This window comes from Lepisosteus oculatus, chromosome 11 (genome assembly GCF_040954835.1).
Source record: "Lepisosteus oculatus isolate fLepOcu1 chromosome 11, fLepOcu1.hap2, whole genome shotgun sequence".
NCBI classification, from domain to species: domain Eukaryota; kingdom Metazoa; phylum Chordata; class Actinopteri; order Semionotiformes; family Lepisosteidae; genus Lepisosteus; species Lepisosteus oculatus.
The window spans coordinates 35,312,338-35,325,780 of NC_090706.1; the positions used below are offsets into that span (position 1 = coordinate 35,312,338).

The 13,443-nt window shown below is 41.2% G+C and overlaps 1 protein-coding gene across 3 annotated transcripts; it reads right to left on the minus strand.

Annotated features, from left to right (window-relative positions):
* Nucleotides 1-656: 656 nt before the first annotated feature.
* On the minus strand, nt 657-13,443 carry smad5 (SMAD family member 5). 3 transcript variants are annotated; one of them, XM_015349838.2, is made up of 8 exons: nt 13,283-13,443; nt 9,921-9,969; nt 7,823-8,676; nt 6,146-6,403; nt 4,393-4,503; nt 2,390-2,611; nt 1,822-2,078; nt 657-1,408 (listed from the first exon to the last, which is right to left on the minus strand). In XM_015349838.2, the coding sequence occupies exons 3-8, from the start codon at nt 8,223-8,225 to the stop codon at nt 1,265-1,267; spliced, it is 1,395 nt and encodes a 464-aa protein (XP_015205324.1). In that variant the 5' UTR covers nt 8,226-8,676; nt 9,921-9,969; nt 13,283-13,443; the 3' UTR covers nt 657-1,264. The 3 variants fall into 3 exon arrangements, with proteins under 3 accessions (XP_015205324.1, XP_069052257.1, XP_006631964.1); XM_069196156.1 differs by lacking the exon at nt 13,283-13,443 and adding an exon at nt 10,442-10,681; XM_006631901.3 differs by lacking the exon at nt 9,921-9,969.

Genomic DNA, 13,443 nt, shown 5'->3' on the forward strand with positions numbered 1-13,443 from the left:
TAAAACTAAGGTAAAACAGGTTAATCTGAGAGTTCTTTAAAATGACACTTTTGAAGAACAGAGATAAAGCTAACATTTTTGACAAATGTTATGTTCAGAAGCTATATTTTTCATTTATCTACTTCTGCTCAATAAGATTTTTTTTATTTAATCTCGTGACCCTAAATATTAAGAAAGAATTTAGTAAGAATACTAGACTATCTGCCATCTACACTTCGGTGAAATCTACATTTAAATTGTGCTGCCTGCAATAACGAGTTCCATAGATTAGATGTTTTAGTACATAACACATTTTTGCATATTAGAGTTTGTGATTTTCAAACCTAGTAGTGCAACAGAAAGATCCTAAAAACAGACTAACACACCTGATTTCTAAAGTATAAAGATCACTGTAACATCTGCATGAAACGGCACAATTAACAGTCTTGAGAATGGCATTTGCTTCTTTACTAAACACCTCTTATGAGAATAATCGGCGAGAATTAGTAGCTACACAATGAGTCTTCATGACTTTCAAAATCAAACTAAACTATTAAATCAAATGATCTAGAACAAAAATACGTCACTCATCTTCAGTTGTCTCATGTTGGAACCAATTAATTCACACTATGGAAGACAACAGAAAATACAAATTACTTAAAAACAGACATCCATGATAAAGTTTTAAGACTGCCTTTATTTAAAAGAAGCCATTATCTTAGTGTTTTGCCTCAAAGTAACAGGAAAAAAGTATTTGTAATGGATTCTGGGTGTAATAGGAGTACTACTACAACTATGCCAAGATTTTTAAATAGATGGGCTTAGACATATTAGCAAAGAGAAGGTCCTTATAAAATAAAGTAAGAAAATGGTATAATGGCTTAAGAAGAGGAAGAAACTACTATTCAGTTCATTTAGATTCTACCAAACCATCTATTGAAATAGACTGAGTTTCTTTTACAAGCATTTTTAAAGCAATTTTACGCAAGGAAAAGTTGCTCAAGGCCAGATGTCTCCAGCAGACTCCTACGCTGAGAACATACGGAAGATGATGACAGGTTTGCAGCTGCTCATCCGGTCTGAGCCACTACTAGTGTTCACCACTGCGGGATTGCTTGTAGCCAATGAGTCACTCTACACATCTTTCTGGGTGCTGAAGGAAGAAGTCCCTTTTGCAGGTAGTGTAAACAGTTCAGCCTTAAAGGCTGAGTTTTATTCAAACATTGTAAAATTAAAAAAAAAATAAAAAATTAAAAATACACTTCCCTACCTCCTCCACCCATCATTAGGATACAGAGGAGATAGGGTTAAGAGGAGAGCCCATCTGTGTCAATACTTTATCCAGCCACTGGAGGGGACCATGCAGGTGAACTTCTATCCAGCAAGGGGTGCTGGTAACATCTTGTCGGTGATATTCTGCTCCCCAGCCCTGAAGAACAAAGTTATAAAATGCATGTTTATTTCAATCTGTCATAAAAATAGAGCTCAACTGAAAAGCCAGTACTACACTATATTAAAAGTATACAAAACATTTTTTTCCTTCTATTATTCTGAACTTCAGTTTATTCCACTGTATTTTATAAGCACATCTACTACTTAAATAATGCTCGAAGGCATATTCATAAACCATGATTTCTAAGATAAACAATACTTTCAATTATCATACTGTATTGCTGATCGCAGCCTGAAGAGGTTTTTTGCCGATCTGTTACTTTCTTAGCATTAATGTGGACGAACAGCATGCAGGAATTTGCCTAGGTCCACATATCATATCACACCATCCTCTATCAGATTAGAAATTCCCCTCCCCACTGGCCCGTTCCAATGAAGAGGCTTGAATACCTTGACAAAGCTCATGCGGATAGTGCACATTTTGGTGAGCTCATAGACTGCTTCAAACCCATGGTTGACAGACTGAGCCAGCAGCTGGGCGAACTCCTGGTTGTTGAATATCTTGAGGCTGCAACCACTGGGGATCTTGCAGACAGTGGTGGGGTGGAAGCCGTGGTGATAGTTACAGTTTCGGCTCTGGACGAAGATACTGGTGTCGCTCAGGCACTCCGCGTACACCTCACCCCCGACGTAGTAGAGGTGGACTCCTAAGAATGACAGCAGTGTTACCACCTTGAAACCTGAAACCTTATAAGCAAAGACTTCAAAAAGCAGGAAAAGGCCCACTAGCTCTTCTTACACACTGTCAAAATATGAACTCCATTAAATACTAACATATCATTGAAATTTTCAGTTTTGATCAATTTAGATTGAAAATAATGAGCCCTTCCATGGAACTTAAAAACCTTTTTATCATCAAAGGGTAGGAATTATCCCTTCAGTGCACAGCTCTGGAGTGCATCTTGCCTTCAGGCAGCACCTCAGGTTGGAGAGTCAGTGGCGAGCAAGGAACATGCACCTTTGCCAATGTGGCGGCGGGTGTTCTCTATGGTGGAGTTCCGGTTGACATTGGAGAGCAGCCCCAGACAGAAACGATTCTTGTTGTTGGACGGGTCTGTAAAGCCGTCAACCAGCACGCTGGTGGATGAGGCATGGTAGGCCTCTCCCACACGGTTGTTCAGCTCGTAGTACACGATCGAGCACCAGTGCCGGGGCTCCTCATACTCCACAGGCTGCACATCTAATGGTGAAGGTGGCAGAAAAAGGCAAATCATTAACACTCTACACTTTTGAACAGAGAAGAACAATAATCTGATTACAACCGTTTCTAAGGCAAGAGATTTTTCTTTGAAAGCTACAAAGAAATACATTTCTGCTTATTATGACCACGTATTGATTTATTCACCCTTGTAGGAGGTAGAGATGATTACTTAGCCACAATTAAGGTCGGTGTCACACTAGAGGACTCGACTTCTAGTTGGAGAGCATATCAAATTTAACAACTGCAGTTGCTGAATCTTGCTGCCTTTTCTGTCCTAGAGGGTGTCAAATTATACGACTAAGATTCACAGGGGGTGACTAATCACAAACTTCCCTCATAACTTTTCATCACGGTTCCAAATCTTGTATCAAAGTTCAACGAGTCTCTCCTCCATTTTCACAGTCCAAAACACTCACTTTCCTTCTTTCCTTGCAGCTGCATTGTAATTCCGGTGGAGCGCTCATTGGCTGTGATTGTCGCAGACTCAAGAGCCCACCCCTATGACTTGCGACTGGCTATGAGAAAATCAAACCTGTTTAATATTATCATAGCGGGTGGTGGGGTGTCACACTACACAACTGATAGTAACGGGCGCACTGTGACTCTCTCCAACTTGCTGTGATTTTGTTACGATTATGTAAACGAAGGCTACGACTGAAAATCTAGGAAAAGTTGTACAGTGTTGCGCCAGCTTAAGAAGCTTACTTAATACTGCCAGAGTCAAAGCCACACTTCCATCACCAGAATGAACAATCTGTCACATCTCATTCCTTAATATAGAAAACGAGCCAATTTGGTCTATTTCAAGTAATGTGGAAAAGACAATCAAGAACTTAATCAAAGAGTGATGACACACTATCCCATCTTTTCCTAGGAAGCAGAGCACAATGTGGACATCAGACTACCCACCCTACACAGATATCGCTTTACTTTTTCTTTACAGCTTAAGTAGGATGCACTGCAGCAGCAAAGCCTTGATCAGGGTTAGAGTATTTGTTATTAATGTTAGAAGGCAGGACAGAATACTCATGTTCTTTGACTAAAGAACAAATTGCAGCTACAAAATACAACATCCTCCTACACTATACTTGGCAGTAATGATTCTAGACAGACAAAATGGTTTTTAACATACGGTGAATGTCACTAGTTTACATCACTTGAACATTTTCCTAATTAAAGTTCTAATTGTTTTATGTATCTTTTAATAGTCCGATACTTGCATGGACTTCTACCTTTCAGCACAACCTCAAAAATATACAATATCATTAAATGTATTTCCCACTTGACACACAAGTTTATTTGCATAGCTAATTCAGAGTTCACAAATGTCAGCTTAAAGGGGGAAAGCACTGGAGTGCATCATTCAGATAGACTGAACTACAATCAGCCTTCATTTTAATAGTATTTTGTAGTATTTTAACCTCTGACTTGTTTCCTAGATAAATTAATTGAGAACATATTCTTATACACAAGGAAGGCTTGTAAAGCGCTCATTCATAAAGCCAGATATTTACTGGAGCAACAAGGGGGGGGAAGAAAGACAACCGAAATGTCCCTTTGGGATTTGATCTCATGGTCCAGTCATGAGCCCTAACCAGTACTCCACTCTGCTGTCTTACGATATGACAATTTTCATACGTGGGAAGCTCATTTCCACTAATCTTGACACACTTCTTTCTGCACAGGAAGCCAGAGCTCCATCTTTCTCACAGACACTAATCTATCTAAGGGCTGCAGTGCACAGGTGAGAAAGCCCTCACCTCCCCTGGGCATGTTCTGAGGGATCATGCTGTTCCCAGTGTCCATTGACTGAGAGCTGTCTTGTCCCATCTGCTCCTCTGGAGGCATGTAGGCAGGGGGTGGGGTGTCAGCTGCAAGACAGACCACAAAGAAAGGCGTAAAGACCAGCTGCAGCTGTTTCACACAACTGTCTCCTAGTGACCATAGTTCAGTGCAGGGAAAGCTGCCAGCAGAGCAGAGAGCTCTACAAGAAACAGCACTGTGGCCTCAGAGGACAAACAGGCTTTATAAATGTAGTGGATTAATAAGAAGCAGCACATTGCAGTGCCCCAGAAAAACATGTTTCAGATCTCAGATGAGATTAAATGTTTCACTTGACTGGTATGCTTATACTAGACTAGAAAAATGAATAAAGGAAAAAGGTTTGTAACAGGGTTATGATGAGAGTGGGTTTTAAGGTGAGCAAATAAACTGCACAGATAAATCATCATAGTAGTCTGAAGAAAACAAATGCAGGTGCAGTACAAGAAGTGTCCACAAGGTGGTGACAACAATTCAATGAAAATGCCAAATGAAGATCATCTTCAGATGATTCACACTCACAAGTAGTTTTACAAGCAGTTAACTGCAATTACCTTCAGGCTAGGAATAGTAAATTCAAATCAATTAGAGCAGAACATAATTTACCAGCTAAGATGAACACATTTTGATTACTGTGTGTGACACAGAATTGGGTTAAGTGCTAAGGTCATGCCAACAAATCAATCTCTATAAATCCTCTGCACTGCTTTCGAAAAAAATATTTCCAGAAATATACAGCAGCTTCAGACTGAAACCATGTTTAGCCCTTCTTGCAATAAAATAATGTATATGAACAAGTACATTCATGTTTAAAGACTGTTCATCAAACACAGGCTACGTTTACTCAATACAACCTAAACAGGTACTGCAAGTGCTGAATCATCCGTAGAGATTAAGCGGCGAAGACAGTCAAGTGAAAGTTTGACCAAGTCCACAACCCACGATAGAATTTCTGGGACGACTCAGTGGATTAATTTGTCCTGCTGCACACAAGGCATAACCCAGTTGATTCTGAATACTGTACTTAACCTTGGTTTGCTCCTAGCCAATTAAACACAGCCTGTAGATTTTTTTTTCTGCGTCAGCAAAACTGTGAAATATAGTTCCAGAATTACTAGAAATTGTCAGCACCGGGCAGTCAAGGCAGAGCAGTACAGAGGCTTTACGGTGTAGCTTACTCTGCAAATCGATTGTGAACTTCTACTGACCTTACTTTCAATGCCCTGTCACTGTGACTAAATAAATATTTGTTGCATTTGCAAAGCTCGGTTGCTCCCGAGTACATGCCTCTACCCATGACACTGCAAACTGTAATACTAAACATTCCCAACACAAAGCTTTCCGAATCCCTTTTTAAGACTGTTTATATTACCTCAAATTACATCAAAATGAGGTCAGAAAATTGCTGTCTGCACTGTGTTCTGCCAAGGCTTCTATATCCTAGACGTCAAACCCCTTCTTGTGGTTAACGTGTCACTGCGACCGTTGTTCAGTTACTAGAGTTTGCTAAAGCAGCAAAAAAGCATTCAGATTTGAGGGAAGACAAACACCTTCAACAAATCTGTGCAGATTTATATCGATTTCATTGGAAAGACAAGTATTAACCATAATGAACTCTTAAATGTAATGTTTGCAACAGCTGTACGCCGTTTTGTTCTATTTTAAAACCTGTGAACCCTGTGCAGCTGGTACCTGGAAGCTGGAAGGGGCTGGAAGGCCCGGAGCTGGCAGGAGAGTTGGGATAGGTGCCACTGCTGGCCGGCGAGGGGGGGTAGGGCGAGTTGGGGGAGATGGGAAAGGAGTTGCCCCCGCTGTGCTGCTGGAAGGACTCCGGGAAGGTGGCGTTGAGAGGCATGTGCGGCTCGTTGTGGCTCAGATTGCGGAACTGAACCAGCAGGCTGTGCTGGGGGTTAAACTCGCTGTGCCTGGGCACCAGCACTGGAGGAAGAACTAAACAGAAAAAAAAAGGGCAAAAGATTCAGTTCAACTTCACATTTTCAGAAAAAGTCTCGTAAAGTTTCCTCAAATCTCCTGCCGTTTTAACACTGGAGCATAACCCAGCATAGGAAAGGCTTCATGGTTAACAGAATGTTGCTACAGAGGAAAACTGGCTGATGCAATGATATTCTTTTTGCACTGTGCACTCTGTAAGGAGAAACTGAACGTCCATCATTATTTTACAATTAGTTATAGATCGAACTGATACATAGATTTTGATGTGTGGCTATATATTTATAAGACACCACACCGATTAATCACTCAGAAATATGGAAACCTTAAAACATCCTTAATTTATAGAAAAAGTTACAACTTCTGGAACCTAGACAATAATATTACTGAGAATCTCAAAGATTAACTTTGTGTGCAGATTTCCAAGAAGGTCTTTATAAGAGCTAAAAAAAACCCTCAAAAAGTGAGTCATTACAAATATGTTGTGGATATGACACAGAAGCTACCATTATGAAGGGAAAAACTATCGCCTGCTTTAGAAAAGCCTAAAAGCATCAGAAGAAAATGATGAAATCAATGCTCAAATTGAATTTGAAAATGTTCTATTTAAGCACATCATAAATGACTAATATAATCTAATATAGCAGAAGTTAATTACGGGAAGCTTCAGTTACCATCTGCATTTAAGTCACAATGTTAGCTGGTGTGGTTCATATTAGTGCAGTATCAAAATCGTGTCTTTCTTCATGAATTATAAATAGCCTCCTTGTGTGCTTATTTTTCAGAGGAATTAAAATATGAAGATTATGCTGGAGTTATACCTAGATTAAGAAAAACAAGAGAAAGAAAATTGTCTTACGAGCACCAATACTGTCAGCCATTTGGCTTATGAAAGCAACTGCAATGAGTCTTGGATTGCTATAAATTTAAGAATATTTTAAGACTGTTAAATTGTTGCCTTGTATAGGTATTGGATATACAACAAAAAAAATGATTAACAGCATTTTAGGAACAAAGTGCAAGGCTTAAGACTTTATAAACAGCACAACAAAGGCTGATGCATTTGTTAGTGAATTCCAGGGCTGGAGATAAAGGCAAATGGGAGCCTAAGCAAACTTTCTGGCATTTATCTTAGGATAAAAAGTCTGGCAAATGAAAAGCAACCCGACTAATTAGATCACAAGATTTAACTTAAATGAAAGCAGGGATACCCACTGGGACAGGCTTTCATCGCTAATACTTTCTAGAATGCAACACGCAGGATTCTCCAGCCTTGGAGTATGCAACATGTCAAACAACATCCAGCAACTGAACTGAAGCGGTATTGGAATGAAATGAACTGAACTGAATTCGGAGGGAGAGGGAATACAAAGAAAAACAAAAAGCAAAAAGAACTCCCATCTTCAGCTTCGAACATACCTGGGCTCTCTACTCGTTTGTAGTGGTAGGGGTTGATGCAGACCTCCTTCTGCTTGGAGCCAAAGGGATACTCGCACACCTCTAAGGGCTTGAGCTCGTGATGGCTCTGGAGGTCCGGCCAGCGCCACACCCGGCAGTAGATGACGTGAGGGAGGCCCTTCCGGTGGGACACCTGCAGGCGCCCGTCCAGCGAGCGAGGGATGGTGACACACTTGGAGGGCTGCCCCGGGCTGCTCAGCGCCTTCTCCAGGTCCTCCATCGCGCCCTTCTTCTTCTTCAGCTTCTTCACCAGGGCGTCGACGGCCTTCTCCGCCCACTTCTCCTCCTCGTCGCCCTGCTTCCAGCCCAGGAGCCGCTTCACGGCCGGGCTGGTGAAGGAGAACAGGCTGGACATGGACGTCATGGCGGCTCACCACAGCGCGTTCCCCGTCAAGAAGGAAGAGGAGCGCGGCGCAGGTTACTCCAGCTTCTCGCCTGCACAACACTCTCGTGGCGCAGATGTGTGGGGGTGCACCTACGTTTTCAGGTGAGAACTAAGGGAACGCTTGCCGGTGCTCACTCTGAAGCTCGTATCGCTTTCCCCAGTCAAAATAAAGGGGTAAAACACGGGAGATGAAACAAATAAGATTTAGAATCCGTCTTCAGCTGCAGCCGCAGGCTTTTGTCCAATTTAGCAGCAATGACCTTGGTGCGTACAGCGAACTTACTGCACAATCCAGCGGTAAAGAGTCTACAAGCCAGGAAGGTCTAGGGTCTTTCGTTGCTGGCACCATTCAAAAGGAGAGGAGGAGAGGGGACCACACAAAATTCTTCAACCAACCAAAGGGGGCATTACATGTCACCACCAGCTTCACCTGCAAGAAAAAACAGACTCTTGTATGTCCAAAGAACCAAAACAGCAAGAGAACAGATTGACTTTATAAAAAAACTACAGAGATGGTTGACCTCCATAAAGAACGCACACCACAAAGTTACAATAACTTCTATTTGAAAGCTGCCTCCACTGCATTTTTTTTAAAGCTAGTACATACCTGCCTTGTCCTACATTCAACAGTGTACTACATTGTGATGCAATTAAATAAGCCCTTTGCTTAGATTTTTCCAAAATATTCCATTTCAAGGCCCGTTTTCTATGCACGTACCTGTCTTTTAATTAAGCGTGTCTCATGAACAGAGAATTCCCACTCACCACACACACACCCAGCCCAGTTGTGGAGCCAACATGCAAAATGCAGCTGTTGAAGAGTCCTAAGCACAACTTAAAGAGGATGTCGGCTACTAAAATACATTTCCTCCAACCCCCACCCTTCTTCCCTCTCCACAGCTGCCAAACATCACTGTCTTTCCTTCTTCATACATTTTTGGAATGCAAAGCACTGGGCTGCACCCTCTTGATGCATGCAAGGTCTTCAGAAGAGAGGAGAGAAGGAAGGCAGGTGGTAAGCGTTCCCGTTTCTCAGTTAGGAGTCTACGAGAGTACAACTCCAGTTGTACTAAAAAAAAAATCAGGTGTTTCAATCCTTAAAACTCTATAAATTCACATCGGACAAAGTAAGATGTCCTCTATGAGGAAACAGGACAGGCGGTCTAAAAATTAAACTTGATTAGGCAGCAGCAACCAGGGGAAATTTCTATTTCTTAAGATAAGAGAATAAATGCTTTCTCAGGCAGAGAACCTTGTTACCCTAGCAGAGGTACTTCACAAAATTAACTATCACTGCCGAAAATTAACATCCTGCATAACACCCCCTATGATGCATGAGATCAAGTATACTTGATGCAGTATAGGCTGGATGATTCCATCATTGTTTCAAGGCTGTTGATTTTACTGTAACAGTAATCTCTGTTAAGATTGACTATAAAGAACTGTTTCATTTCTCATCCTAGGCTAGTAGGTCTTGTACTACCATACTCACTGTGCAACAAAAGTCACAGAATGTACTGTCCAACATTGTTTTGAAAAAACAAGTCTTGATCTAGTACTTCAAGGTTTTTTATTAGCATATCAACAGGAACACACTTTGAATAAACTTTGAATAAAGCATGTTTGTGCAGCTTTTATTGGAAATCAGCTTATTTGAGTCGGGTTCATCCTTACTTAAGCGTGGTTTGCAGAAAACACTTTCCATCATCACTCAAATGGGTTTCTGAAGAAGCAAATATAAGAACATAAAAGTAAGAAAAGCTGGGAGGTCCTTTAGTCCTATCTTGCTCGTTTAGTTACTACCAGCTATATGAATGAAAAATTCTCACCCAGCTGTTTTTGAAAGAAGCCAGGGAATCAGTTTCAACAACCAGGCTGAGTCTTGTTTCTCAGACATGGGTTGTGCAAAAATGTAAGACAACGAAGATTCTGTACATCTTTAAAAGTAAGCTGCTACATTACTTAACTGAAGACTTAAAACTGGCAAGAACTGTTTATACTGCCGCAATCTGAATGTTGTTTTTATCTTGTAATTAAACATCGCCCACAATCAATCTACTAAATAACGAGTAAAGAAAATGATTGATGAGAATGTCATGCAGCAAGAAAATGCAATGTATTCTCAGCAATGCTGATTTGAAGAGGTAAAGACTCAATAAATTTATTTTAAGTTTAAAAAGGTGTCCAGTGCTGACCTGGAGACTTCATGCATCAGGAAGACTTCTAGAAGATAGGGCCCGTCTTATCTCCAGCTGCAAGTGGTTGACAGGGCAATCCGGTATACTTATGAGTTTTGGGAGGCCTCAATGCTTTCCATGCAACGACAGCGAAATGATAATCTTAACTACAGGAAACTGGGGACACAGCTCCTACAGCCTGACAGCGATAACGCAAAGTATTTCACTCTTAGGACTTCCTTCCATTTCCCGCCACAGATGGCTGCAGTCAATCCTTCTCAGCTCACCACCACTGAAGAACTGCAAGCTCGCCTTTTGCATTCTGCAAAGTCAGGCAAGGACACTCCAGCTGTATTCTGTATTGATTTCTGAGTGCTCACTCTGACAAAATGCTTTCCTTTGCATACAGGCTCTAATGGTTAAGCATTTTATCAGTGATCTGTAAAATACACATTATTGTTACCAAGGCAGTTCTGTGCTACTGAAACAATTTAAGTCTTACTGAAGGTTAAAATTTATAAAGGGCAGCTAGTGACTTTTTTTTTTGTGTTTAATAGACCCTATTTGCAGTGCAAATGCTGCCGATTACATTTGAAATATCAGCCTTACATCAGCATTAAACTAACTTTTGAACTTTCAGAAGACCTGGGCTTCCTTGGTCTTAAAGCTCTGACATAAACATTGGATTTTAATTCACGGTGTCCAGGTTAGATTACAAAATGTGTCCATGTTGCTGCAGGGATCACTGAAACAAAGGGGGACAGTTTCTGAAACAGCAGGCTAGAATGCACTTTCAGAGCCAACTACAAATTCCCTGTGCTTCAGCCTGTGGACCCCAGAGTGCTCATTTTAGACCATGCTTCAGCGAGACTGAAACACGACAGTGCAGTCTCAGGGGTCTTAGATCACTCCATTTGCACTGCACTACAGTGTATATTATTTACTAATTCAGACAGTATGCAGTTGGAGTGAAAGGAGGCAAATATAAAAGCTGAATGGGACTTCTGTGCAGCAGTCTCTGGAGAACAATAGCAGCACCTTATTGAAGTCCTTTAGAAACAAGAAGGCAGTTATCTGAAGACTGAATTTAGTGTTGCTTCATGTAAATAAATCTAAGAGCAACTGTAGCTGTGCAAGGTGCAGCAGTGATGAACATCTTGCAGTAAATGTTGGGAGCTAATCTGAAATGTTTACAGCAAAGCAGTTACATGCAATTTGAGATGCCCGCACAATGCAAGTAGGCCTCTACAGAAAAAAACATATGGATGGATGTAGATTATTCGTGACGTTATGCTCATTTGTTTCAAGCTTGCTAAACCCAAAATGTTACCCCTTTTTACTTTAAATCTAAGATATCTAAACCTTGATGGATTCTGGTTATTTCCACAAATCCCCACTCTGTGTACGGATCATATATATACTTTCTCAATTCTTAATATGCTTCCTCGTTTCATTCTTCATCTCCATCCAGAGGATACAGATGTTGGAAACTCATCAATTACTGCAAAAATCAGAAAATGGCCATAAGACGACTGCTCACATGTGAGAAAGCTTACTACGGCTTTCATTGATTCGACCTAAGTAGCTCTTGGGTAGTGTGTGGGAGATCATGTATCCTTTGACTGACACTCTTGGTAAAACTGATTTTTCGGAATGGCAATGATTTTAACGGATTCAAGATACAGTGATTGCTATAGAACAGGAATTACAAACTATGCCTGCCTAGTTCGTTTGTTGGTTATTCAATTACTATAACCAACCACCACCACTATATATTGGTAGCCAGGAAAATCTGTTTATCTACAATGCTGTCGATTTCAAAACAATAGCACCGACACTGTAGCTCAGTGCCAAGGAACAGAAACTGGAAAGGATTTATGAATTCATTCGTGCTTGTTTCAGTGAGACCCAAACGTGCGGACGTGAAAGTACAAAATGCAGACAGGAAGTGTCAATAAGAAAAGCGGAGCATCCTTCTGTAGACCGTGCAGATCAAGTTATTAACCAGAACCAAGTTTATTCGGTATTATGAGAGTCTTCCAAAACAATTGTTTTTGTAAGCAGTGACTATTTTTTGTGTTGGTTTACGACAATTGAGCGTCCAACACAATAATCTCGACTCCTGTGGGAAATACACGTCGAGTAGGACAACTCGATTTGCTAGAAGTGTTCCGTAAAGACAAATCCGAAGCTTAAATTCCCTTTTTAGTAAAAAAAAAGGGGAAACGGGGAACAAGCAGTATCCATTCGACTGCACTCCTCGACACCGCCAATAAGCCTAAAACATGAACTTCAACGGGAGCGTCTATCGTCCCAATACAACGACCCTCTCAACTTATTCGAGATGTAGCAAGTTGAAAGAAAGCAAAGACGTGACACCACTTCGCAGGCTGGCGCGTAACGCACGAAAAAGGGAAATTTGCCCCCCCAAAAAGGCGGATAAACCAGTTTCTAAAAACGAATTGATAAAAGCGACACGGCTGGAGAAAACGCATTCCTAGCGTGAACAAAGCTGGCCTAACCCCCTTTCTGTCTGGCGTTGACGGGCTTCAAGCGGACTTACAGATTTACACAAAGTAACACTGTAACTGAAACGAACGAAGTTCCTCTTTCTTTCCAGCGCGATTCAAGTTCGGCTCCTCGGGAGAGAAAAAAAAACCTGTTTCTGACGCCATGTCTGCAGACTCGCTCATTCCTCAATGCCCCCCTCGCAAAATTAGGAAAAAAAACTTTTTCAATCACTTCAACACCCCACCCCCATGGAAAAAAAAAATCATATTTACCCACAGGAAGTCCTTTTTAAATCAGTAAAACGCTCTTTACTTAATAAATGGAATAGCGTTTGATAAGATCACATACCTTTAAGGAAGTGGCGAGTTCCCCTAATCGTTTTCCTTCTGTTTTTTTTTTCTCTCTCCGACATAAAGTTTTTTTTTCCCTTTTCCTCGGTGCCTCTCTCCCCCTCTCTCTCCCGTTTCTGAAGTCCTGGCGTCAGGAAGGCTGGAGGCGGAGCGCCGCAA